Genomic DNA, 25,273 nt, shown 5'->3' with positions numbered 1-25,273 from the left:
ACTCTCTCACCCTCAAACTGAATTTGGAATTCAACCATATTATGGTCACTCATTCCAAGGGGATCCTTTACTAGGACATTTTTTATTAATCCTGTCTCATTACACAGGACCAGATCTAAGATTGCCTGCCCCCTGGTTGGTTCAGTTACATACTGCTCAAGGAACCCATCCCTAATACACTCTATGAACTCTTCCTCTAGGCTGCCATGCCGAATTTGATTAGTCCAGTCAATATGAAAGTTAAAATCCCCCATGATTATAGCTGTTCCCTTATTACAAGCCCCAACTATTTGTTGATTTATACTCCGACCAACAGAGTTGCAACTGTTAGGAGGCCTATAGACTACGCCCACTAGTGACTTTTTCCCCTTATTATTCCTTATCTCCACCCAAATTGTTTCACTATCCTGATCCTTTGACCCAATATCATTTCTGACTATTGCAGTGATTCCATCCTTGATTAACATAGCAACCCCACCTCCCTTTCCTTCCTGTCAGTCCTTCCTAATTGTCAAATACCCTTGTATGTTTAGTTTCCAGTCATGATCATCTTGCAGCCATGTTTCCGTAATGGCCACCAGATCATACCCATGTGTAGTTATTTGTACCGTCAACTCGTCTATTTTGTTATGAATGCTGAGTGCATTCAGATAAAGAACTTTCAAATATGTTTTCTGACAATTTATTCCTGTTTTTACCCCCTTTACTGCTTTACCTTCCTGACACGCTCTGGTTTTTAATTCCCCCACTGCTACCTTGCTCTATTGTCTTCTCTGCTGTCATTTTTATTTTTCGCTTTCTTAAAACCTCCCCCCCACTAATTAGTTTAAAGCCCTCTCTACAGCCCTAGTTATTCGATTCGCCAGGATTCTAGTCCCAGCACTGGCCAAGTGAAGTCCGTCCCAACGGAACAGCTCTCTCCTGTCCCAGTACTGATGCCAGTGTCCCAAGAAGCAAAACCCATTTCTCCCACACCAGTCTTTGAGCCACGCATTTAACTCTAATTTTATTTACCCTAGCCAAATTTGCACGTGGCTCAGGTAGTAATCCAGAGATTGTTACCCATGTGGTTCTGCTTTTTAATTTGGCCCCTAGCTGCTCAAACTCCCTCAGCAGGACCTCTTTCCTTGTCCTATCTATGTCGTTGGTACCAACATGGACCACCGCCCTTTCAGGCAGCGCATTCCAGATCACAACAATTCGCTGTGTAAAAAAATGTTTCCTCATGTCACCTCTGGTTCTTTTACCGATTATCTTCAATCTGTGTCCTCTGGTTACCGACCCGCCTGCCGCTGGAAACAGTTTCTCTTTATTTACTCTATCGAAACCCTTCATGATTTTGAACGCCTCTATTAAATCTCTCCTTAACCTTCTGCTCTAAGGATAACAACCCCAGCTTCTTCAGTTTTTCCACATAACTGAAGTCCCTCATCCCTGGAACCATCCTGGTAAATCTCCTCTGCACCCTCTCCAAGGCCTTGACATCCTTCCTAAAGTGTGGTTCCCAGAATTGGACACAATACTCCAGCTGGGTGCAGGGTGCAGAGGAGATTTACCAGGATGGTTCCAGGGATGAGGGACTTCAGTTATGTGGAAAGACTGGAGAAGCTGGGGTTGTTATCCTTAGAGCAGAAGGTTAAGGAGAGATTTAATAGAGGCGTTCAAAATCATGACGGGTTTCGATAGAGTAAATAAAGAGAAACTGTTTCCAGCGGCAGGAGGGTCGGTAACCAGAGGACACAGATTGAAGATAATCGGTAAAAGAACCAGAGGTGACATGAGGAAACAGTTTTTTACACAGCGAGTTGTTGTGATCTGGAATGCGCTGCCTGAAAGGGCGGTGGAAGCAGATTCAATAGTAACTTTCAAAAGAGAATTGGATCGATACTTTAAGGGGAAAAATTTGCAGGGATATGAGGGGAGTGGGATTAATTGGAGAGCTCTTTCAAAGACTCCAAGGGTTAAGTTGTGAGGAGAGATTACACAAACTAGGGTTGTATTCCCTAGAATTTAGAAGGTTAAGGGGCGATCTGATGGAAGTTTTCAAGATATTGAGGGGAAATAGAGAGGGGTGATAGAGAGAAACTATTTCCACTGGTTGGGGATTCTAGGACTGGGGGCAGAGTCTAAAAGTTAGAGCCAGACCTTTCAGGAGTGAAATTAGGAAACACTTCTACACACAAAGGGTGGTAGAGGTTTCGAACTCTCTTCCGCAAACAGCAATTGATGCTCGATCAATCGTTCATTTTAAATCGGAGACTGATAGATTTTTGTTAAGCAAAGGTATTAAGGGATATGGGCCAAAGGCGGGTGTATGGAGTGAGGCTGCAGACCAGCCATGATCTCATTGAATGGCGGAACAGGCTCGAGGGACTGAATGGCCTCCTCCTGCAATGTATAGAAACATAGAAGATAGGAGCAGGAGTAGGCCATTCGGGCCCTCGAGCCTGCTCTGCCATTCAGTGAGATCATGGCTGATCATCCAAACTCAGTACCCTGTCCCTGCCTTCTCCCCATATCCCTTGATCCCTTTAGCCCTAAGAAATATATCTAACTCCTTCTTGAATATATTTAATGAACTGGCCTCCACCGCCCTCTGTGGCAGAGAATTCCACAGGTTCACCACTCTCTGGGTGAAGAAATTCCTCCTCATTTCAGTCTTAAATGGCTTACCCCTTACCCTTAGACTGTGACCCCTGGTTCTGGACTCCCTGGTCATCAGAAACATCCTTCCTGCATCTAGTCTGTCTAGTCCTGTTAGAATTTTATAAGTTTCAATGAGATCCCCTCTCATTCTTCTAAACTTCAGCGAGTATAAGCCCAATCGACACAATCTCTCCTCATACGTCATTCCTGCCATCCCAGGTATCAGCCTGATGAATCTTCGCTGCACTCCCTCCATGGCAAGAACATCCTTCCTCAGATAAGGCGACCAAAACTGCACACAACACTCAAGATGTGGTCTCACCAAGGCCCTGTACAGCTGCAGCAAGACATCCTTGTTCCTGTACTCAAACCCTCTCGCTATGAAGGCCAACATACCATTTGCCTTCTTAACCGCCTGCTGCACCTGCATGCTTACCTTCAGCGACTGGTGCACAAGGACACCCAGGTCTCGTTGCACTTCCCCTTCTCCCAATCTATTGCCGTTCAGGTAATAATCTGCCTTCCTGTTTTTTGCCACCAAAGTGGATAACCTCACATTTATCCACATTATACTGCATCTGCCATGCTTCTGCCCAATCACCCAACCTGTCCAAATCATACTGGAGTTTCTCGGCATCCTCCTCACAGCACACACGCCCACCCAGCTTTGTGTCGTCTGCAAACTTGGAGATATTACATCTAGTTCCCTCGTCTAGATCATTAATATATACTGTGAATAGCTGGGGTCCTCGCACCGATCACTGCGATATCGCTCTAGAATTCTTTAAAATAGGCTTTGCTGACTCAGGAAACCTTATTTGCTTTGCTGTTTTTTGGCTGACGAAATAAAAGTTTATTTTTGGGCTGCAGGTATTTAATTGAGTTAGTTCAGGCTTGCTGTCAGTCCTGGCCCTGGTCCCGCCCATTCCTGCACCTCATTGGCTGACACGCTGCTGTCAATCGACACCACGAGGGGATCGCGATGGTCGGGGAGTCCAGAACCAGGGGTCACAGTCTAACGATAATGGGTAAGCCATTTAGGACAGAGATGAGAAGGAATTTCTTCACCCAGAGAGCGATGTGCTGTGAGGAGGATGCCGAGAAACTCCAGTATGATTTGGACAGGTTGGGTGACTGGGCAGAAGCATGGCAGATGCAGTATAATGTGGATAAATGCGAGGTTATCCACTTTGGTGTCAAAAACAGGAAGGCAGATTATTATCTGAATGGCAATAAATTGGGAGAAGGGGAAGTGCAACGAGACCTGGGTGTTCTTGTGCACCAGTCGCTGAAGGTAAGCATGCAGGTGCGGCAGGTGGTTAAGAAGGCAAATGGTATGTTGGCCTTCGTAACGAGAGGGTTTGAGTACAGGAACAAGGATGTCTTGCTGCAGTTGTACAGGGCCTTGGTGAGACCACACCTTGAGTATTGTGTGCAGTTTTGGTCGCCTTATCTGAGGAAGGATGTTCTTGCCATGGAGGGAGTGCAGCGAAGATTCACCAGGCTGATACCTGGGATGGCAGGAATGACGTATGAGGAGAGATTGGGTCGATTGGGCTTATACTCGCTGGAGTTTAGAAGATTGAGAGGGGATCTCATTGAAACCTATAAAATTCTAACAGGACTAGACAGACTAGATGCAGGAAGGATGTTCTCGATGGTTGGGGAGTCCAGAACCCGGGGTCACAGTCTAAGGATAAGGGGTAAGCCATTTAGGACTGAAATGAGGAGGAATTTCTTCACCCAGAGAGTGGTGAACCTGTGGAATTCGCTACCACAGAGGGCAGGAGAGGCCAATTCATTTAATATATTTAAGAAAGAGTTGGATATATTTTTTAAGGCTAAAGGGATCAAGGGATATGGGGAGAAGGCAGGGACAGGGTACTGAATTTGGATGATCAACCATGATCTCATTGAATGGCGGAGCAGGCTCGAGGGGCCGAATGGCCGACTCCTGCTCCTATCTTCTATGTTTCTATGTTTCTAAAATAGACTTTGCTTGCTTTGCTGACTCAGCAAACCTCATTTGCTTTACTGTTTTTTGGCTGACTCAATAAAAGTGTTTTTTTTGGCTGCATGCAGGTATTTAATTGAGTGAGTTCAGGCTTGCTGTCGGCCCTGGCCCTGGTCCCGCCCCTTCCTGCACCTCATTGGCTGACACCGCTGTCAATCGACACCACGAGGTGGAAGGGAGGGTGATTGACAGGTGGCGATTGAGAGAAACGCCTGCCCGCGCTGTGATTGGTGCAGGGGAAGGGAGGGTGATTGACAGGTGGCGATTGAGAGAAGAGCCTGCCCGCGCTGTGATTGGTGCAGGGGAAGGGAGGGTGATTGACAGGTGGCGATTGAGAGAAGAGCCTGCCCGCGCTGTGATTGGTGCAGGGGAAGGGAGGGTGATTCACAGTTGGCGATTGTTGAAGCGCCTGCCCGCGCTGTGATTGGTGCAGGGGAAGGGAGGGTGATTGACAGGTGGTGATTGTTGAAGCGCCTGCCCGCGCTGTGATTGGTGCAGGGGAAGGGAGGGTCAGGTGGCGATTGATAGAAGCGCCTGCCCGCGCTGTGATTGGTGCAGGGGAAGGGAGGGTGATTGACAGGTGGTGATTGAGAGAAGCGCCTGCTCGCGCTGTGATTGGTGCAGGGGAAGGTAAGTGGGCGTGTCCGGCCCCCGGGCCCACGTGGGGGAGTCAAAGGCTGGCTGGAGCGCATGCGCAGCTCGCCTCGCACCGTTGGGAAGCTTTTCAAATTTTTTTTTTGCGAAACAAATTGAAAACACTCATTAATTCCTCCAACCTCCTCCCCGCTAAAGTGCGATTATTAATATTTTTCCTCATTTGTGTGGGGTGTCTTTTTACCTTGCGGTGGCGTGCGCCGATCCAACCGACCCCTGGGCGTTGCGTGCTGGCGTCAGCGCGTAATCGGTGGGGGGGGGGGGTGATTGACGCGAGGCGCCCGCCAATCAGGAGCGCGGAAAATGCTGGGCGGGCCGGGCGTGCTGACGGTCCTCCAACCAATGGCGGCGCGGGAGGGAGGGGGGCGGGACCTCGGTGGGCTGCGTGCGCCGATCCAACCGACCCCTGGGCGTTGCGTGCAGGCGTCAGCGCGTAAGCGGAGGGTGGGATTGATTGACACGAGGCGCCCGCCAATCAGGAGCGCGGAAAACGCTGGGAGGACCGGGCGGGCTGACGGTCCTCCAACCAATGGCGGCGCGGGAGGGAGGGGGCGGGAACTCGGTGGGCTGCAGGCCGCTTTCCTGCTTTGCAGCCTTCCGGACTCAATCTCCAGTTCGCCCCTATTACATTTTTACTTATATTTTTTCCCCCACCCCTTTGCTTTGGGTTTTCCCATCCCCCCCTTTCCTCTTTTTTTTTTACATGGCAGCTGTCTCTCATCCTGCCAGGACATTTCACACCTAATCTGAGCCGTCTCCACTAGTCCGATCACCATCTCGTCTGGTTTTGAATACCTCTTAATGTCTCTTCACTTCTTTGGTTCCCTCCCCAGCCCTGCCTTTCCATCTATTTCATTTCTTTTCCAGTTTTGAAGAAGGGTTTCGACCCGAAACGTCGACTCTAATTTCTCTCCACGGATGTTGCCTGGCCTGCCGAGTTTTTCCAGCACTTTCTGTTGTTATTTCGGATTTCCAGCATCTGCAGTATTTTGCTATCGTTCCTGCTTTCATTGTCTGCAGGAGCTGTTAAAGGGAAGGGGAGGAGGAGGAGGGTGGATAAAAACCCAGCTTGTGAGTGTTTATTCCTTTGCATTACCTTTATTGCAAGGCTATTCATCAGTTGCATTCATTTAAAAAAAAGTGAACCTTTTCTCTTTTCGACTTTTATCCAGAACAAAGAGCCCTGGTGCTGTGAACATTTTGGTGGGCAGCCACTTTTAAAGGGACAAAGACCAGCGTTCTTCCTCCACACTCTCTCTCTCTGTTGTGAGTATTTGTGGTGGGTGAGAGGGTGGGGGTGAGTCAAAGGGGACCGTGGCCCCTTTTCCAAAAAAATTATTGCTTGGCCATTTAAAGGGGAATGGTGCCCCCCAGGTATTTAAAGGGGCAGTGCCTCTCTCTGTATCATGTAAGAGCAGGGAGGTTCTGCTTGAACTATACAAAAACACCAGTTAGGCCACCAGCTAGAGTGCTGCGTGCAGTTCTGCTCACCCCATTGCAGGAAAGATGTGACTGTGCTCCAGACGGGAGATTTACGAGGATGTTGCCAGGACTAGAGAAATTCAGTTACAAGGAAAGATTGAATACATAGAAGAATAGGAGTAGGCCATTCAGCCCCTCGAGCCTGCTCCGCCATTCAATGAGATCATGGCTGATCATCCAAACTCAGTACCCTGCCCCTGCTTTCTCCCCATATCCCTTGATCCCTTTAGCCTTAAGAAATATATCTAACTCCTTCTTGAATATATTTAATGAATTGGCCTCAACTGCCTTCTGTGGTAGAGAATTCCACAGGTTCACCACTCTCTGGGTGAAGAAATTCCTCCTCATCTCAGTCCTAAATGGATTACCCCTTATCTTTAGACTGTGACCCCTGGTTCTGGACTCCCCGACCATCAGGAACATCCTTCCTGCATCTAGTCTGTCCAGTCCTGTTAGAATTTTATAAGTTTCAATGAGATCCCCTCTCATTCTTCTAAACTCCAGCGAGTATAAGCCCAATCAACCCAATCTCTCCTCCTATGTCAGTGCCTCTCTATTTCTGTATCGTGTAAGAGCAGGGAGGTTCTGCTTGAACTGTACAAAACACCAGTTAGGCCACCGGCTAGAGTGCTGCGTGCAGTTCTGGTCGCCCCATTGCAGGAAAAATGTGACTGCTCGAGACGGGAGATTTACGAGGATGTTGCTAGGACTAGAGAATTTTAGCTACGAGGAAAGATTGGAGAGGCTGGGGTTGTTTTCTTTGGAACAGGGGAGGCTGAGGGGAGACCTGATTGAGGTGTATAAAATTATGAGGGGCCTAGATAGAGTGGATAAGAAGGACCTATGTCCCTTAGCAGACAGATCAATAACCAGGGGGCAGAGATTTAAAGTAATTGGTTGGAGGTTTCGAGGGTGGGTTGAGCGGAACTTTCTTCACCCAGAGGGTGGTGGGGGTCTGGAACTCACTGCCTGACAGGGTGGTAGAGGCAGAGACCCTCATCACATTTGAAAAGTACTTGGATGTGCACTTGAAGTGCTGTAACCTACAGGGCTACGGACCAAGTGCTGGAAAGTGGGGTTAGGGAGGAGAGCTCTTTGTCGGCCGGCACGGACAAGATGGGCCGAATGGCCTCCTTCTGTGCTGTAAATGTCTATGATTCTATGAATTGTAGTTAAAGGGACAGACACCACACAAACTCCGTTCCCTAGCCACTGACTCCATCCCTCTCCCTAACATTGTCTGAGGCTGAACATAGAAACATAGAAGATAGGAGCATTCGGCCCCTCGGCTGATCATCCAAATTCAGTACCCGGTCCCTGCTTTCTCCCCATATCCCTTGATCCTTTTAGCCTTAAGAAATATATCTAACTCCTTCTTGAATATATTTAATGAATTGGCCTCAACTGCCTTCTGTGGTAGAAAATTCCACAGGTTCACCACTCTCTGGGTGAAGAAATTCCTCCTCATCTCTGTCCTAAATGGCTTACCCCTTATCCTTAGACTGTGACCCCTGGTTCTGGACTCCCTGGCCATCGGGAACATCCTTCCTGCATCTAGTCTGTCTAGTCCTGTTAGAATTTTATAAGTTTCAATGAGATCCCCTCTCATTCTTCTAAACTCCAGCGAGTATAAGCCCAATCGACCCAATCTCTCCTCATACATCATTCCTGCCATCCCAGGTATCAGTCTGGTGAATCTTCGCTGCACTTTCTCCATGGCAAGAACCTCCTTCCTCAGATAAGGCGACCGAAACTGCACACAATACTCAAGGTGTGGTCTCACCAAGGCCCTGTACAACTGCAGCAAGACATCCTTGTTCCTGTACGCAAACCCTCTCGCTACGAAGGCCAACATACCATTTGCCTTCTTAACCGCCTGCTGCACCTGCATGCTTACCTTCAGTGACTGGTGCACAAGGACACCCAGGTCTTGTTGCACTTCCCCTTCTCCCAATCTATTGCCGTTCAGATAATAATCTGCCTTCCTGTTTTTGCCACCAAAATGGATAACCTCGCATTTATCCACATTGGGCAGATGCATGGCAGATGCAGTACAATCACCCAACGTGTCCAAATCATACTGGAGTTTCTCTGCATCCTCCTCACAGCACACACGCCCACCCAACTTTGTGTCATCAGCAAACTTGGAGATATTACATCTAGTTCCCTCGTCTAGATCATTAATATATATATTGTGAATAGCTGGGGTCCGAGCATCAATCCCTGCGGTACCCCACTAGTCACTGCCTGCTACTCGGATAAAGACCCGTTTATTCCAACTCTTTGCTTCCTGTCTGCCAACCAGTTCTCTATCCAAGTCAGTACCTTGCCCCCAATCCCATGTGCCTTAACTTTACACGCTAATCTCTTATGCGGGACCTTATCGAACAGGCTGGGGTTGTTTTCTTTGGAACAGAGGAGGCTGAGGGGAGACCTAATTGGGGTGTATAACATTATGAGGGGCAGAGAGAGTGTGGATAGGAAGGACCTATTTCACTTAGCAGACAGATCATTAACCAGGGGGCATAGATTTAAAGTAATTGGTTGGAGGTTTCGAGGGGAGTTGAGGAGAATGTTTTTCACCCAGAGGGTGGTGGGGGTCTGGAGCTCACTGCCTGACAGGGTGGTAGAGGCAGAGACCCTCATCACATTTAAAAAGTACTTGGATGTGCACCTGAAGTGCTGTAACCTACAGGGCTACGGACCAAGAGCTGGAAAGTGGGATTAGGGTGGAGAGCTCTTTTTCGGCCTCCTTCTGTGCCATAAATATCTATGATTCTATGAATTGTAGTTAAAGGGACAGACACCCCACAAACTCCGTTCCCGAGCCACTGACTCCATCCCTCTCCCTAACATTTGTCTGAGGCTGAACCACACTGTTCACAACCTTGATGTCATATTTGACCCTGAAATGAGCTTCTGACCACACATCCGCAGCATAACAAAGACCGCCTACTTCCACCTCGGTAACATCGCCCGTCTCCGCCCCTGCCTCAGCTCATCCACTGCTGAAACCCTCACCCGGGCCTTTGTTACCTCTAGACTTGACTATTCCAACACACTCCTGGCCGGCCTCCCACATTCCAGCCCACGTCAACTTGGTGTCATCCAAAACTCGGCTGCCCGTGTCCTAACTCGCACCAAGTCCCGTTCACCCGTCACCCCTGTGCTCGCTGACCGACATTGACTCCCGGTTAAGCAACGCCTCAATTTCAAAATTCTCATCCTTGTTTTCAGAGGCCTCGCCCCCTCCCTATCTCTGTAACCTCCTCCAGCCCCACAACCACCAGAGATATCTGTGCTCCTCTAATTCTGGCCTCTCGAATATCCCTGATTATAATCACTCCACCATTGGTGGCCGTGCCTTCAGCCGCCTGGGCCCTAAGCTCTGGAATTCCCTCCCTAAACCTCTCCGCCTCGCTACCTCTCTTTCCTCCTTTAAGACGCTCCTTTAAACCTGCCTCTTTGACCAGGCTTTTGGTCACCTGCCCTAATTTCTTGTTATGTGACTCGGTGTCATTTTTTTGTCTCATAATATTCCTGTGAAACGCCTTGGGACGTTTTAAAGGCGCTATATAAATACAAGTTGTTGTTGTTGTTTCATTTTTAAACATTTAACCGTTCTTGCAGTGACCGATGGCGGCTTTGCCTGGCTGAAGTTCTGGAGTGTCCAGAACCAGGGGTCACAGTCTCAGGATAAGGGGTGGGCCATTAAAGACTGAGGTGAGGAGGAATTTCTTCACTCAGAGGGTAGTGAATCTTTGGAATTCTCTGCCCCAGAGGGCTGTGGAGGCTCAGTCGATGATTAGATTCAAGGCGGAGATCGAAAGGTGTTTGGGCTCTCGGGGAATCGAGGGATATGGGGATCGGGTGGGAAAGTGGAGTTGGGGTCGATGACCTTATTCAATGGCGGAGCAGGCTCGAGGGGCCGAATGGCCGACTCCTGCTCCAAAAGAATCAGAATAGTTACAGCACAGAAGGAGGCCATTCGGCCCGTCGAGCCCGTGCTGACTCTCAGCTCGTCCCACTCCCCGGCCCTTTCCCCGTAACCCTGCACATTTCTTTCCTTCAGGTACTTATCCAATTCCCTTTTGAAAGCCAGGATTGAATCTGCCTCCACCACCCTTTCAGGCAGTGCATTCCAGATCCTCACCACTCGCAGCGTAAAAAAGTTTTTCCTCATGTCGCCTTTGGACCTTCTGCCAATCACCTTAAATCTGTGTCCTCTGGTTCTCGACCCTTCCGCCAATGGGAACAGTTTCTCTCTCTCTACTCTGTCCAGACCCCTCATGATTTTGAACACCTCCATCAAATCTCCCCTTAACCTTCTCTGCTCCAAGGACAACAACCCCAGCTTCTCCAGTCTCTCCACATCACTGAAGTCCCTCATTCCTGTAACCATTCTGGTCAATCTCCCCTTAACCTTCTCTGTTCTAAGGAGAACAACCCCAGCTTCTCCAGTCTCTCCACGTCACTGAAGTCCTTCATCCCTGGAACCATTCTGGTAAATCTTTTCTGCACCCTCTCCAAGGCCTTCACATCCTTCCTAAAGTGCGGGGCCCAGAATTGGACACAACACTCCAGTTGAGGCCGAACCAGTGTTTTATAAAGGTTTAGCATCACTTCCTTGGTTTTGTCCTCTATGCCTCTATTTATAAAGCCCAGGATCCCGTATACTTTTTTAACCACTTTCTCAACCTGCCCTGCCACCTTCAACGATTTGTGCACACATACCCCCAGGTCCCTCTGTTCCTGCACCCCCTTTAGAATTGTACCCTTTAGTTTATATTGCCTATCCTTGTTCTTCCTACCAAAATGTATCACTTTGCACTTTTCTGCGTTAAATTTCATCTGCCACATGTCCGCCCATTCCATTAAACATAGAAGATCGGAGCAGGAGTAGGCCATTCGGCCCCTCGAGCCTGCTCTGCCATTCAATGAGATCATGGCTGATCATCCAAATTCAGTACCCTGTCCCTGCCTTCTCCCCATATCCCTTGATCCCTTTAACCTTAAGAAATATATCCAACTCCTTCTTGAATATATTTAATGAATTGGCCTCAACTGCCTTCTGTGGTAGAGAATTCCACAGGTTCACCACTCTCTGGGTGAAGAAATTCCTCCTCATCTCTGTCCTAACTGGCTTACCCCTTATCCTTAGACTGTGACCCCTGGTTCTGGACTCCCCCGCCATCGGGAACATCCTTCCTGCATCTAGCCTGTCTAGTCCCGTTAGAATTTTGTAAGTTTCAATGAGATCTCCTGTCAATCTTCCAAACTCCAGCGAGTACATAAGAACATAAGAAGTAGGAGCAGGAGTAGGCCATACGGCCCCTCGGGCCTGCTCCGCCATTCAACAGGATCATGGCTGATCCGAACCTAGACTCGCGTCCACTTCCCTGCCCGCTCCCCGTAACCCCTAATTCCCTTATCAGCTAGGAAACTGTCTATCTCCATTTTAAATTTATTTACTGTCGCAGCTTCCACAGCTCTCTGAGGTAGCAAATTCCATAGATTTACTACCCTCTGAGTGAAGAAGTTTCTCCTCATCTCAGTTTTGAAAGGACAGCCCCTTATTCTAAGATTATGCCCCCTAGTTCTAGTCTCACCCATCAGTGGAAACATCCTCACCGCATCCACCCGATCAAGCCCCCTCACAATCTTATATGTTTCGATAAGATCGCCTCTCATTTTTCTGAATTCCAATGAGTAGAGGCCCAACCTACTCAACCTTTCCTCATACGTCAACCCCCTCATCTCCGGAATCAACTGAGTGAACCTTCTCTGAACTGCCTCGAGAGCAAGTATATCTTTTCTTAAATATGGAAACCAAAACTGTACGCAATATTCCAGGTCGCAATATTCCAGGTGTGGCCTCACCAATACCCTGTATAACTGAAGTGAGACTTACCTGCTTTTATACTCCATCCCCCTTGCAATAAAAGCCAAGATTCCATTGGCCTTCCTGATCACCTGCTGCACCTGCATACTAACCTTATGTGTTTCATGCACCAGGACCCCCAGATCCCTTTGTACTGTAGCACTTCAAATCAAATCAACTTTTATTGTCATTGTTAGTGCACAAGTGCAGTGCAGGTAGACTACCCTTTATCCGAACTTCCGAAAACCGAAACCCTCTAAAAACCGAAGGTTTTTTCGTTCAGCGTAAGTCCAGCGTAAGTCGTGCACACGACCCCCCCCCGTGGACCCCCGCCGGCCCCGACCCCCGCGGACCCCCGCCGGCCCCGACCCCCGCTGGCCCTGACCCCCGCCGACCCCGACCCCCGCCGACTTACGCTGAGCGTCAGCGTAAGTCGTGCGCACGACCACCGCCGACCCCCCCCCCCCGCGGACCCCCGCCGACCCCGATCGTATGTCCGCGGGGGGGTCGGCGGGGGGTCGTGCGCACGACCCCGCGCCGACCCCCCTGCGGACCCCCGCCGACCCACCTTCCGAAATCCGAAATTCTCCGAAAACCGAAACACGGCTGGTCCCGAGGTTTTCGGATAAAGGATAGTCTACCTGTACAACGAAATGTAGGCTTGCGGCTCCCGAGAGTGTACATTTGGATTAAGACATTTAAACATTCAACATTCATTTGGCTTGTAATACATTAATATAAACATAACCATACTAAAGTGCATTGGCAGATGTGCAGGCTTTAGAGTTTATTTGTGGAGTTCAGTAGGATGACAGCCCTGGGAAAGAAGCTGTTCCTAAATCTGGTCGTTTGGGTGCGAATGCATCTGTAGCGTCTCCCAGATGGCAGGAGGGCGAACAGGCTGTGGCTGGGGTGGGTAGGGTCTTTGATGGACTGTGCCCCCCGTAGGCAGCGTTTCTGGTAGATGTGCTCTATGGTCGGGAGCCGAGTGCCGGTGATGCGTTGGGCAGTTTTGACTTGCTCTTGCTCTTTGATTTTTTCTGCCAAAGTGCAGAACCTCACACTTTCCAACATTATATTGCATCTGCCAAATCTCTGCCCACTCACTTAGCCTGTCTATGTCCTTTTCCAGGTTTTCTATGTCCTCCTCACTCACTGCTTTCCCTCCCATCTTTGTGTCGTCGGCAAACTTGGATATGTTGCACTCGGTCCCCTCCTCCAAATCGTTAATATAGATTGTAAAGAGTTGGGGTCCCAGCACTGACCCCTGCGGAACACCACTAGTTACTGATTGCCAGCCCGAGAACGAACCATTTATCCCAACTCTTTGTTTTCTGTTAGATAGCCAATCTTCCACCCATGCCAGTATATTACCCCCAATCCCGTGATTTCTTATCTTGTGCAGTAATCTTTTGTGTGGCACCTTGTCAAATGCCTTTTGGAAGTCCAAATACATTACATCCACTGGTTCCCCTTTATCCACCCTGTTTGTTATATCCTCAAAGAATTCGAGCAAATTTGTCAAACATGACTTCCCCTTTATAAAACCATGCTGACTCTGTCCAATTAAATTATGCTTATCCAAATGTCCTGTTACTGCTTCCTTAATAATGGACTCCTGTGGCGGATCGCCACCTAAACGGGCGCAATCCACTTTTCCGCCTGTGGACAATAAATCAGGCACCTTGCCTTTAAGAGGCATGCTGCCTTTAAGGCATATCAAAGGAGTGGGCGTCGCCCTCAGTGTGTATATAAAAGCGTGGGCGTCGCCCTCATTCAGCTTCCGGTTTTAGCAGAGAGAGGAGCTGGAGCAGCCATCTCTCAAGAGAATGTAATAAAAAGTCATGTGTTTCTCAGATTGGTTCGGCCTCCATTCGTGTTCCGCGGCAGCCTCAACACTCCAACATTTTAACAACCACAGATGTTAGGCTAACTGGTCAATAGTTTCCAGTCTTTTGTCTACCTCCCTTTTTAAATAAGGGTGTTACATTAGCAGTTTTCCAATCTGCTGGGACCTTTCCTGAATCCTGGGAGTTTTGGAAAATTACCACCAATGCATCCGCAATCCCCACCGCTACCTCTCTCAAGATCCTAGGATGTAAGCCATCAGGTCCAGGGGATTTATCCGCCTTAAGTCCCATTATCTTGCCGAGTACCATCTCCTTAATGATTTTAATTGTGTTTAGCTCCTCCCCCCCCTTATAGCCCCCTGTTTGTCCAGTGTTGGGATATTTTTAGTGTCCTCTACTGTAAAGACTGATACAAAATATTTGTTCAGTGTTTTTGCCATCTCCATGTTCCCCACTACTAATTTCCCGGTCTCGTCCTCTAAGGGACCAACATTCACTTTAGCCACCCTTTTTCTTTTTATATAACTGTAGAAACTCTTGCTATCTGTTTTTATATTTTTTGCTAGTTTACTTTCATAATCTACCTTCCCTTTCTTAATTAATCGTTTATTTATTCTTTGCTGGCTTTTAAATGCTTCCCAATCTTCTATCCTCCCACTAGATTTGGCTACTTTATATGCCCTTGTTTTCAGTCGGATACTATCCTTTATTACTTTACTTAGCCACGGATGGCTGTCTTTTCTTTTACGCCCCTTTTTCCTCAGTGGAATATATTTTTCTTGAAAGTTGTGAAGTACCTCCTTGAATGTACACCACTGCTCATGTACCATCTTACACCTTAATCTATTTTCCCAGTCCACTTTAGTCAACTCTGCTCTCATACCTTCATAGTCTCCTTTATTTAAGTTTAGTACGCTGGTTTGAGATCCAACTCTCTCACCCTCTAACTTAATTTGGAATTCAACCATGTTATGGTCACTCATTCCAAAGGGATCCTTTACTAGGACATTTTTTATTAATCCTGTCTCACTACACAGGACCAGGTCTAAGATTGCCTGTCCCCCGGTTGGTTCTGTAACATGCTGCTCAAGGAACCCATCCCTAATGCACTCTGTGAACTCTTCCTCAAGGCTGCCCTGCCCAATTTGATTTGTCCAGTCAATATGAAAGTTAAAATCTCCAATGATTATAGCTGTTCCCTTATTACAAGCCCCAACTATTTCCTGATTTATACTCTGACCAATAGAGTTGCAACTGTTAGGGGGCCTATAGACTATGCCCACTAGTGACTTTTTCCCCTTATTATTCCTTATTTCCACCCAAACCGTTTCACTATCCTGATCCTTTGACCCAATATCATTTCTCACAATTGAAGTGATTCCATCCTTTATTAACACAGCCACCCCACCTCCTTTTCCTTCCTGTCTGTCCTTCCTAATAGTCAAATACCCCTGGATGTTTAATTCCCAGTCATGGTCACCCTGCAGCCATGTCTCCGTAATGGCCACCAGATCATATCCATGTGTAGTTATTTGTACCGTCAACTCGTCTATTTTGTTACGAATGCTGCGTGCATTCAGATAAAGAACTTTTAAATATGCTTTGTGACAATTTATTCCTGCTTTTACCCCCTTTACTACTTTACCTTTATTTATCTTTATATATTATGTCCATTCATGACACGCTCTGGTTTTTAATTCCCCCACTGCTACCTTGCTCTATTGCCTTCTCCGCTGACAGTTTTTTTTTCGCTCTCTTGAAACCTCCCCCCCCACTAATTAGTTTAAAGCCCTCTCTACAGCCCTAGTTATTCGATTCACCAGGATTCTAGTCCCAGCACTGGACAAGTGAACTCTGTCCCAATAGAACAGCTCTCTCCTGTCCCAGTACTGGTGCCAGTGTCCCAAGAAGCAAAACCCATTTCTCCCACACCAGTCTTTGAGCCACGCATTTAACTCTCTGATTTTATTTACCCTAGTCAAATTTGCTCATGAGGGCAGGTACAGCATGGGTTAGATACAGAGTAAAGCTCCCTCTACACTGTCCCATCAAACACTCCCAGGGCAGGTACAGCACGGGTTAGATACAGAGTAAAGCTCCCTGTACACTGTCCCATCAAACACTCCCAGGGCAGGTACAGCACGGGTTAGATACAGAGTAAAGCTCCCTCTACACTGTCCCATCAAACACTCCCAGGGCAGGTACAGCACGGGTTAAATACAGAGTAAAGCTCCCTCTACACTGTCCCATCAAACACTCCCAGGGCAGGTACAGCACAGGGTTAGATACAGAGTAAAGCTCCCTCTACACTGTCCCATCAAACACTCCCAGGGCAGGTACAGCACGGGTTAGATACAGAGTGTCAGCTGTGGCTCAGGCGGCAGCACTCTCTCTCAGAAGGTTGTGGGTTGAAGTCCCACTCCAGACACTGGAGTCTAAAACTCTGTGCTGCCCCTCCAGTGCAGTGCTGAGGGAGTAAAGCCCAGTGCAGAGTATAGTTCCCTCTGCACTGCTCCACTAACAGGCCTGAGCCCCAAAGTCAGAAGAGCGCCCTTGGAGCGGCGCATGCGGAGTAGGGGCAGGGGGCGGTGCCTGTTTAGAGCCTGTGCTCACCTTGGAGCGGCGCATGCGGAGTAGGGGATGGGGCGGGGCCTGTTCAGAGCCCGTGCTCACCTTGGAGCGGTGCATGCGGAGTAGGGGGAGGGGGCGGGGCCTGTTCAGAGCCCGCGCTCACCTTGGAGCGGCGCATGCGGAGTAGGGGGAGGGGCGGGCCTGTTCCGAGCCCGCGCTCACTTTGGAGCGGCACATGCGGAGTAGGGGGAGGGGGTGGGGCCTGTTCAGAGCCCGCGCTCTCCTGGAGCGGCGCATGCAGAGTAGGGGTAGGGGGGCGGGGCCTGTTCAGAGGCCGCGCTCTCCTGGAGTGGCGCATGCGGAGTAGGGGGAGGGGGTGGGGCCTGTTCAGAGCCCGCGCGCTCCTGGAGTGGCGCATGCGGAGTAGGGGGAGGGGGCGGGGCTGTTCAGAGCCCGCGCTCTCCTGGAGTGGTGCATGCGGAGTAGGGGGAGGGGTGGGGCTGTTCAGAGCCCGCGCTCACCTTGGAGTGGTGCATGCGGAGTAGGGGGAGGGGGTGGGGCCTGTTCAGAGCCCGCGCTCTCCTGGAGTGGCGCATGCGGAGTAGGGGATGGGGCGGGGCCTGTTCAGAGCCCGTGCTCACCTTGGAGCGGTGCATGCGGAGTAGGGGGAGGGGGCGGGGCCTGTTCAGAGCCCGCGCTCACCTTGGAGCGGCGCATGCGGAGTAGGGGGAGGGGCGGGCCTGTTCCGAGCCCGCGCTCACTTTGGAGCGGCACATGCGGAGTAGGGGGAGGGGGTGGGGCCTGTTCAGAGCCCGCGCTCTCCTGGAGCGGCGCATGCAGAGTAGGGGTAGGGGGGCGGGGCCTGTTCAGAGGCCGCGCTCTCCTGGAGTGGCGCATGCGGAGTAGGGGGAGGGGGTGGGGCCTGTTCAGAGCCCGCGCGCTCCTGGAGTGGCGCATGCGGAGTAGGGGGAGGGGGCGGGGCTGTTCAGAGCCCGCGCTCTCCTGGAGTGGTGCATGCGGAGTAGGGGGAGGGGTGGGGCTGTTCAGAGCCCGCGCTCACCTTGGAGTGGTGCATGCGGAGTAGGGGGAGGGGGTGGGGCCTGTTCAGAGCCCGCGCTCTCCTGGAGTGGCGCATGCGGAGTAGGGGGAGGGGGCGGGGCTGTTCAGAGCCCGCGCTCTCCTGGAGTGGTGCATGCGGAGTAGGGGGAGGGGTGGGGCTGTTCAGAGCCCGCGCTCACCTTGGAGTGGTGCATGCGGAGTAGGGGGAGGGGGCGGGGCTGTTCAGAGCCCGCGCTCACCTTGGAGTGGTGCATGCGGAGTAGGGGGAGGGGTGGGGCTGTTCAGAGCCCGCGCTCACCTTGGAGTGGTGCATGCGGAGTAGGGGGAGGGGGCGGGGCCTGTTCAGAGCCCGCGCTCTCCTGGAGTGGCGCATGCGGAGTAGGGGGAGGGGGCGGGGCTGTTCAGAGCCCGCGCTCTCCTGGAGTGGTGCATGCGGAGTAGGGGGAGGGGGTGGGGCCTGTTCAGAGCCCGCGCTCTCCTGGAGCGGCACATGCGGAGTAGGGGGAGGGGGTGGGGCCTGTTCTGAGCCCGCGCTCTCCTGGAGTGGCGCATGCGGAGTAGGGGGAGGGGGCGGGGCTGTTCAGAGCCCGCGCTCTCCTGGAGTGGTGCATGCGGAGTAGGGGGAGGGGGTGGGGCCTGTTCAGAGCCCGCGCTCTCCTGGAGCGGCACATGCGGAGTAGGGGGAGGGGGTGGGGCCTGTTCAGAGCCCGCGCTCTCCTGGAGTGGCGCATGCGGAGTAGGGGGAGGGGGCGGGGCTGTTCAGAGCCCGCGCTCACCTTGGAGTGGTGCATGCGGAGTAGGGGGAGGGGCGGGGCTGTTCAGAGCTCACCTCCAACAATGTGAACAACAACAACTTGTATTTCTATAGCGCCTTTAACGTAGGAAAGCGTCCCAAGGCGCTGCACAGGAGTATTGTAAGACATTGAAAAATGTGACCCCGAGCCACATAAGGAGAAATTAGGGCAGATGGCCAACAGCTTGGTCACAGAGGTGGGTTTTGATCAGCCATGATCTCATTGAATGGCGGAGCAGGCTCGAGGGGCCGAATGGCCGACTCCTGCTCCTATTTTCTATGAAAGAGAGGTGGAGAGGTTCAGGGAGGGAATTGCAGAGCTTAGGGCCGAGGCAACAGAAGACACAGCCACTGATGGTGCAGCAATTATAGTCAGGGATGCTCAAGAGGGCAGAATTGGAGCAACGCAGATGTCTCGGGCGGGGGGGGAGGAGGTTGTTTTCTTTGGAACCAAGGAGGCTGAGGGGAGACCTGATTGAGGTGTATAAAATTCTGAGGGGCCTAGATAGGAAGGACCTATTTCCCTTGGCTGAGGGGTCCACAACCAGGGAGCGTAGATTTAAAGTAATTGGTCGGAGCTTTAGAGGGGAGTTGAGGAGAAATGTTTTCCCCCAGAGGGTGGTGGGGGTCTGGAACTCACTGCCTGACAGGGTGGTAGAGGCAGAAACTCTCATCACATTTTAAAAGGTACTTGGATGTGCACCTGAAGTGCCGTAACCTACAAGGCTACGGACCAAGTGCTGGAAAGTGGGATTAGTGTGGATAGCATTTAATCGGCCGGCACGGACAAGATGGGCCGAATGGCCTCCTTCTGTGCCGTAATTTTTCTGTGATTCTATCGCGGGGGACGATGGTTGTGAGGCTGAAGGGAATAACTAAGATAGGGAGGGGCGAGGCCATGGAGGGATTTGAAAAAAAGGATGAGAATTTTGAAATCGAAGCATTGCTTAACTGGGAGCCAATGTAGGTCAGCGAGCACAGGGGTGATGGGTGAACGGGACTTGGCGTTGAGTTACGACACGGGTAGTTTTGGATCACCTCAAGTTTACATAGGGTAGAATGTGGGAGGCCAGCCAGGAGTGTGTTGGAATAGTCGATTCTAGAGGTAAGAAAGGCCCGGGTGAGGGTTTCAGCAGCGGATGAGCTGAGGCAGGGGCGGAGACGGGCGATGTTACCGAGGTGGAAGTAGGCGGTCTTAGTTATGCTGCGGATGTGTGTTCGGAAGCTCATTTCCGGGTCAAATATGACACCAAGGTTGCAAATAGTGTGGTTCAGCCTCAGAGAGATGTTAGGGAGAGGGATGGAGTCAGTGGCTAGGGAACAGAGTTTGTGGCAGGGACCGAAAACAATTGCTTCAGTCTTCCCAATATTTAATTGGAGAAAATTTCTGCTCACCCAGAACCGGATTAGAGATCGTGGAGGGGTCGAGAGAAGTGGTGGTGAGGTAGAGCTGGGTGTCGTCAGCGTACATGTGGAAACTGATGCTGTGTTTTCAGATGATGTCACCAAGGGGCAGCATTTAGATGAGAAATAGGAGGGGCCCAAGGATAGATCCTTGGGGGACACCAGAAGTAACGATGTGGGAGTGGGAAGAGAAGCCGTTGCAGGTGATTCTGTGGCTACGATTAGATAGATAAGAATGGAACCAGGCGAGTGCAGTCCCACCCAGCTGGATGACGGTGGAGAGGTGTTGGAGAAGGATGGAGTGGTCAACCGTGTCAAAGGCTGCAGACAAGTCAAGAAGGACGAGCAGAGATAGTTTACCTTTGTCACAGGATATCATTTGATGAGACTTTGATGAGACTTGATTTGACTTCAGGGCCAAGTTAGTGAGGTGGATTGGGCTGTTTCTGGCCCGCTGGTTATTGTGGGCACGGCTGGACACCAGTGGGACCGGCTCTGCCCTGTTTGTTCTTTGAGGCAAAATTAGCCAAAAAAGTTCCTGCTCCCCCCTTACCCTTTCCACATTCCTTTTACAGGGTTTTAGAAGTGGAGCATTTACAGACAGGAAGCTCAGACCAAACAGCACCTCAAGATCTGAGGGTTACGTGATTCCTCAGGACCTGATTCAGTCGCTCCTCCAATCTGCTGGCACACCAGTGCGTTCACACTGGGGAGAGAACTTTTAAATGTTCTGAAAGAGCTTCAAAATCTACAAATACCTGAAGCGACACCAGTGGCCACACACTGGGGGGAAACCCAGGCCCCGTGTGTGGGAAGGGATTCACTCAGCCATCCGCTCCAATGATACACCAGCAAGATTACACAAGGGAGGGACCTTTAACCCGCTCCGTGTCTGGGCAGGGGTTAATTGTACCCTCCGTGCTGCTGAGACACCAGCTTGTCCACACCGATGAGAGACCGCTGACCTGCTCCGTGTTTTTGAAGCGATTCTCTCATTCTGCCACCCTCCTGAGACACCAGCTTGTTCACAGTGATGAGAGACCAATTAAATGTTCTGACTGTGGGAAGAGATTTAAAAGGTCCCAGGATCTGAAGAGACACCAGCTGGAGAGAGCAGGAGAGATTCCGTTCACCTGCTCTGTGTGTGGGAAGGAATTCACTTGCACATCCCACCTGCTGAAACACCAGCTTGCCCACACTGATGAGAGGCCATTTAAATGTTCCGACTGTGGGAAGAGGTTTAAAAGCTCCATGAATCTGACAAAACACCAGCGTTGTCACACTGGGGCGAGGCCATTCACCTGCTCTGTGTGTGGGAAACGTTTCACTCATTCATCCAACCTGCAGACACACCACCAAGTTCACACTGATGAGAGGCCGTTGAAATGTTCCAACTCTGGGAAGAGCTTTAAATGCTCCGGGGCTCTGAGCACACAGCAACGAGTTCACACTGATGAGAGAGCATTTCAATGTTCCGACTGTGGGAAGAGTTTTAAAAGGCGCTGGACTCTGACCACACACCAACGAGTTCACACTGGGGAGAGGCCGTTCACTTGCTCCATGTGTGGAAAGGGATGCATTGATTCATCTACCCTGCTGACACACCAGCTTGTTCACACTGATGAGAGACCCTTTAAATGTTCTGACTGTGGGAAGAGCTTTAAAAGACCCGGGACTCTGACCATACACCAGCTTGTTCACACTGATGAGAGACCCTTTAAATGTTCTGTCTGTCAGAAGAGCTTTAAATGCACCGGGGACCTGAAGCGACACCAGCTTGTTCACACTGATGAGAGAGCGTTTACATGTTCTGACTGTGGGAAGAGCTTTAAAAGCCCCGGGGCTCTGACCACACACCAACGAGTTCACACTGGGGAGAGGCCGTTCACCTGCTCCGTGTGTGGAAAGGGATTCACTGATTCATCTACCTTGCTGGAACATCAGCTTGTTCACACTGATGAGAGACCGTTTACATGTTCTGACTGTGGGAAGAGCTTTAAAAGCTCCAATCACCTGCTGAAACACCAGCGAGTTCACACTGTTCTGTAGCGCAGGGCCCTGCAGACAACTGGGGTGACATGAACATGGAATGGATGAATGTTTTATAAATTCCTGTACTATTGTTTATGTGGTGTATGTGCCTTTAAGAGCAATTGTGGTGTATGTGCCTTTAAGAGCCCCAGGTGTGCGTAATACCGGTAATTGCCACTTGGGCTATATAAGCCTGTGTATTGTGTATATCCTGTAGAACCCCCCCCCCCCAGACTTGCTTAGTAAATACCTATGAACCAACTCCTGTCTTCAGTGTCTTTATCTACACACAGACACTACAGTGGCGACGAAGTGGAAACGGACTTACCTGCAATTCGGCAGCACCTCAAGGACATCGATTCCTCCAGCGTCCAGAAGACTCAAGGAAGTTATAGAAACTCTGGTTTCACCAGCTGTCCAAGCTGGTGGCAGGTACTGCGCTAATCCTTCCTGGGCGTCAGGCTGGGGCTCCAGCATCGGGCTCTACAGCTGAGACAGGCAGCGAAATCGGAGGCAAGCAATAACGTACTGGGAGGGTGCACTCGGGAGACGACGGCGCGGCAAGCAGGTCAGCGTTTAGACCTCCGTCGGGAACGAGTCTCCAACAGTGAATAAACGGAAACCACAGTAAAACAGGGTTATCGGTAGCAGTGGCGGGACAGCGCAGGAAGCGCCATATCGTTGCTACAGAGAAAAAAAAAGCGCGGGAAGCGCCATATCTTTTTTTTTAAATGCCTAAGTCTGGCAATATGGATGCTTTTGATAACGAAACAGAGCCTAACTTTGGCAATATTGATGTTTTTGATAACAAGATGGAGAATTGGACCACATATGTAGAAAGAGTGGAGGTGATTTGCACCGCAAATGGAATAGAAGATGAAAAAAAAGCTTCAGTGCTTCTGGATCTAATGGGCGCAGAAACATACAAGCTGTTACGCAACTTAATCACTCCAGCCGAACCGATGGACAAGAATTTTGAGGAGATTGTTGATACCCTACACTGCCAATTCGAGGCAGATTGTCTGCAAGACAAATTCATCTGCGATCCCCTAAGTATAGAAACACAAAAAAAGGTATCTTCTGGAAAAGATTTAACACTGGACAAGGCTTTCAGTGCAATAGGAGCGGCAAAGATACAGCAAAGGCCACAGGACTTCGGCACCCATGAAATGACACGGGGTTTCAAGAGATGTTATCGCTGCGGCAGATCCAACCATGACCAGAGGGATTGCTGGTTCAAAGAAAAAGCATGCAGGCGATGCGGAAAGATGGGACACATTCCATGTGTATGCCGATCTGAAAATAAAAAATCCACTAACGGGAAAAGAATCAATAAGGAAAAGCACAGAAAGGTACAAATGATGACGGACAGTAGCTCCAAAGACCAGAAGAGCGATAGCGACTCCGGGAACAAGAGACTAAGCTCTCTCAAATTACATAATGTAATTGCCAATGAAGATTACCAGACCATTTGGGTTACCCTCATAATAGCAGGGTCCCCAGTTAAAATGGAGCTAGATACAGGATCAGCTCTAACCGTAATAAATCGACGAGATTACGAGAGGCTATTTTCGCATATACCTCTAAAAGACACATCCATTATCTTAAAAACATATACGGGGCAGAAAGTATACCCCAAAGGAAAAATAAAGGTGCCTGTGGTATACAATGGCAAAGAAATACAAAAGTTGTATTTATACATTCTACAAGATGGTGGTCCACCGTTGTTGGGACGTGAATGGATAAGGAAGATACGTTTAGACTGGCACTCCATTCAGGCACTGACGGTGACCAGTAAGGAAAAAAACAAGGATGACATCATACTTGAACGATTAAAAGACATCTTGGCCAACGCCAAAGAAGTGTTTCAAGAGAAACTAGGAACCTTGAAAGGCATCACCGCCTCAATAAAAGTGGAAGATGCAGCAATTCCAAAAATTTTTAAGGCAAGACCGGTGCCATACGCAATACGTCCGGCAGTCGAGGCAGAGCTGGAGAATTTGGAAAAGGCAGGCGTATTATCCAAAATAGATTGGAGCGAATGGGCAACACCCATCGTTCCAGTCATGAAAAAAGCATTGAAAAATAACTGAGGAACAGAGAAAAATTCGCATCTGTGGGGACTTTAAGGTGACTGTAAACCCGGTCCTTCACACAGTACAGTATCCTCTTCCGAGGATAGAAGATATTTTCGCCTCACTATCCGGAGGAAAACGTTTCACAAAAATTGACTTGGCACAGGCATATCTACAGATGGAGGTTGAGGAGACCTCTAAAAAGTATCTCACAATAAACACACACAAAGGCCTGTACCAGTACAATCGACTGGTTTTTGGAGTAGCATCAGCTCCAGCTATCTGGCAAAGAGCTATGGAGCAAGTCCTGCAAGGGATTCCGGGGACTCAGTGTTACCTAGACGACATCCTTATAACAGGAGAAAACGACAACGAGCACCTTGCCAATTTGGAGCAGGTGCTCACTAGGCTGAAAGAACGGGGCCTGCGAGCAAATCACCCCAAGTGCGAATTTTTCCAAAATCAGATATCATATTGTGGCCACATAATTAATAAGGAAGGGTTGCATAAGTCACCTGAAAAAATTGAAGCAGTTATAAAAGCCCCAACACCTGAAAATGTTTCACAATTGAGGTCATTCCTGGGATTAATAAATTACTATCATAAATTTTTACCGAACTTATCAACTATTCTACACCCTCTTAATGATCTTCTACACACAGGAGTGATTTGGAAATGGAACGAAGACTGTAAACGTGCCTTCCATAAATGTAAAGACTTAATCACATCCGAGAAAGTTTTGGCTCATTACAACCCATCACTACCAATCAGACTGGCGTGCGATGCATCCCCTTACGGCATAGGAGCGGTATT

General features: G+C 49.7%; 1 protein-coding gene across 1 annotated transcript; it reads left to right on the top strand.

Annotated features, from left to right (window-relative positions):
* The first annotated feature begins 5,857 nt into the window (after window positions 1–5,857).
* LOC147090052 (uncharacterized) lies at window positions 5,858–22,640 on the top strand. The gene is made up of 3 exons (XM_085977225.1): window positions 5,858–6,385; window positions 6,487–6,580; window positions 20,930–22,640. Exon 3 carries the CDS (start codon window positions 21,195–21,197, stop codon window positions 22,401–22,403), a length of 1,209 nt encoding a protein of 402 aa, XP_085833351.1. The 5' UTR covers window positions 5,858–6,385; window positions 6,487–6,580; window positions 20,930–21,194; the 3' UTR covers window positions 22,404–22,640.
* Window positions 22,641–25,273: the final 2,633 nt, after the last annotated feature.

The sequence above is a fragment of the Somniosus microcephalus genome, unplaced genomic scaffold, assembly GCF_052327205.1.
Source record: "Somniosus microcephalus isolate GS21.2 unplaced genomic scaffold, FLI_Smic_1.0 unresolved_chr4, whole genome shotgun sequence".
Classification (NCBI taxonomy): domain Eukaryota; kingdom Metazoa; phylum Chordata; class Chondrichthyes; order Squaliformes; family Somniosidae; genus Somniosus; species Somniosus microcephalus.
The sequence above is the reverse complement of the archived record's forward strand: the minus strand, read 5'-3'. Positions and strand labels throughout refer to the sequence as shown.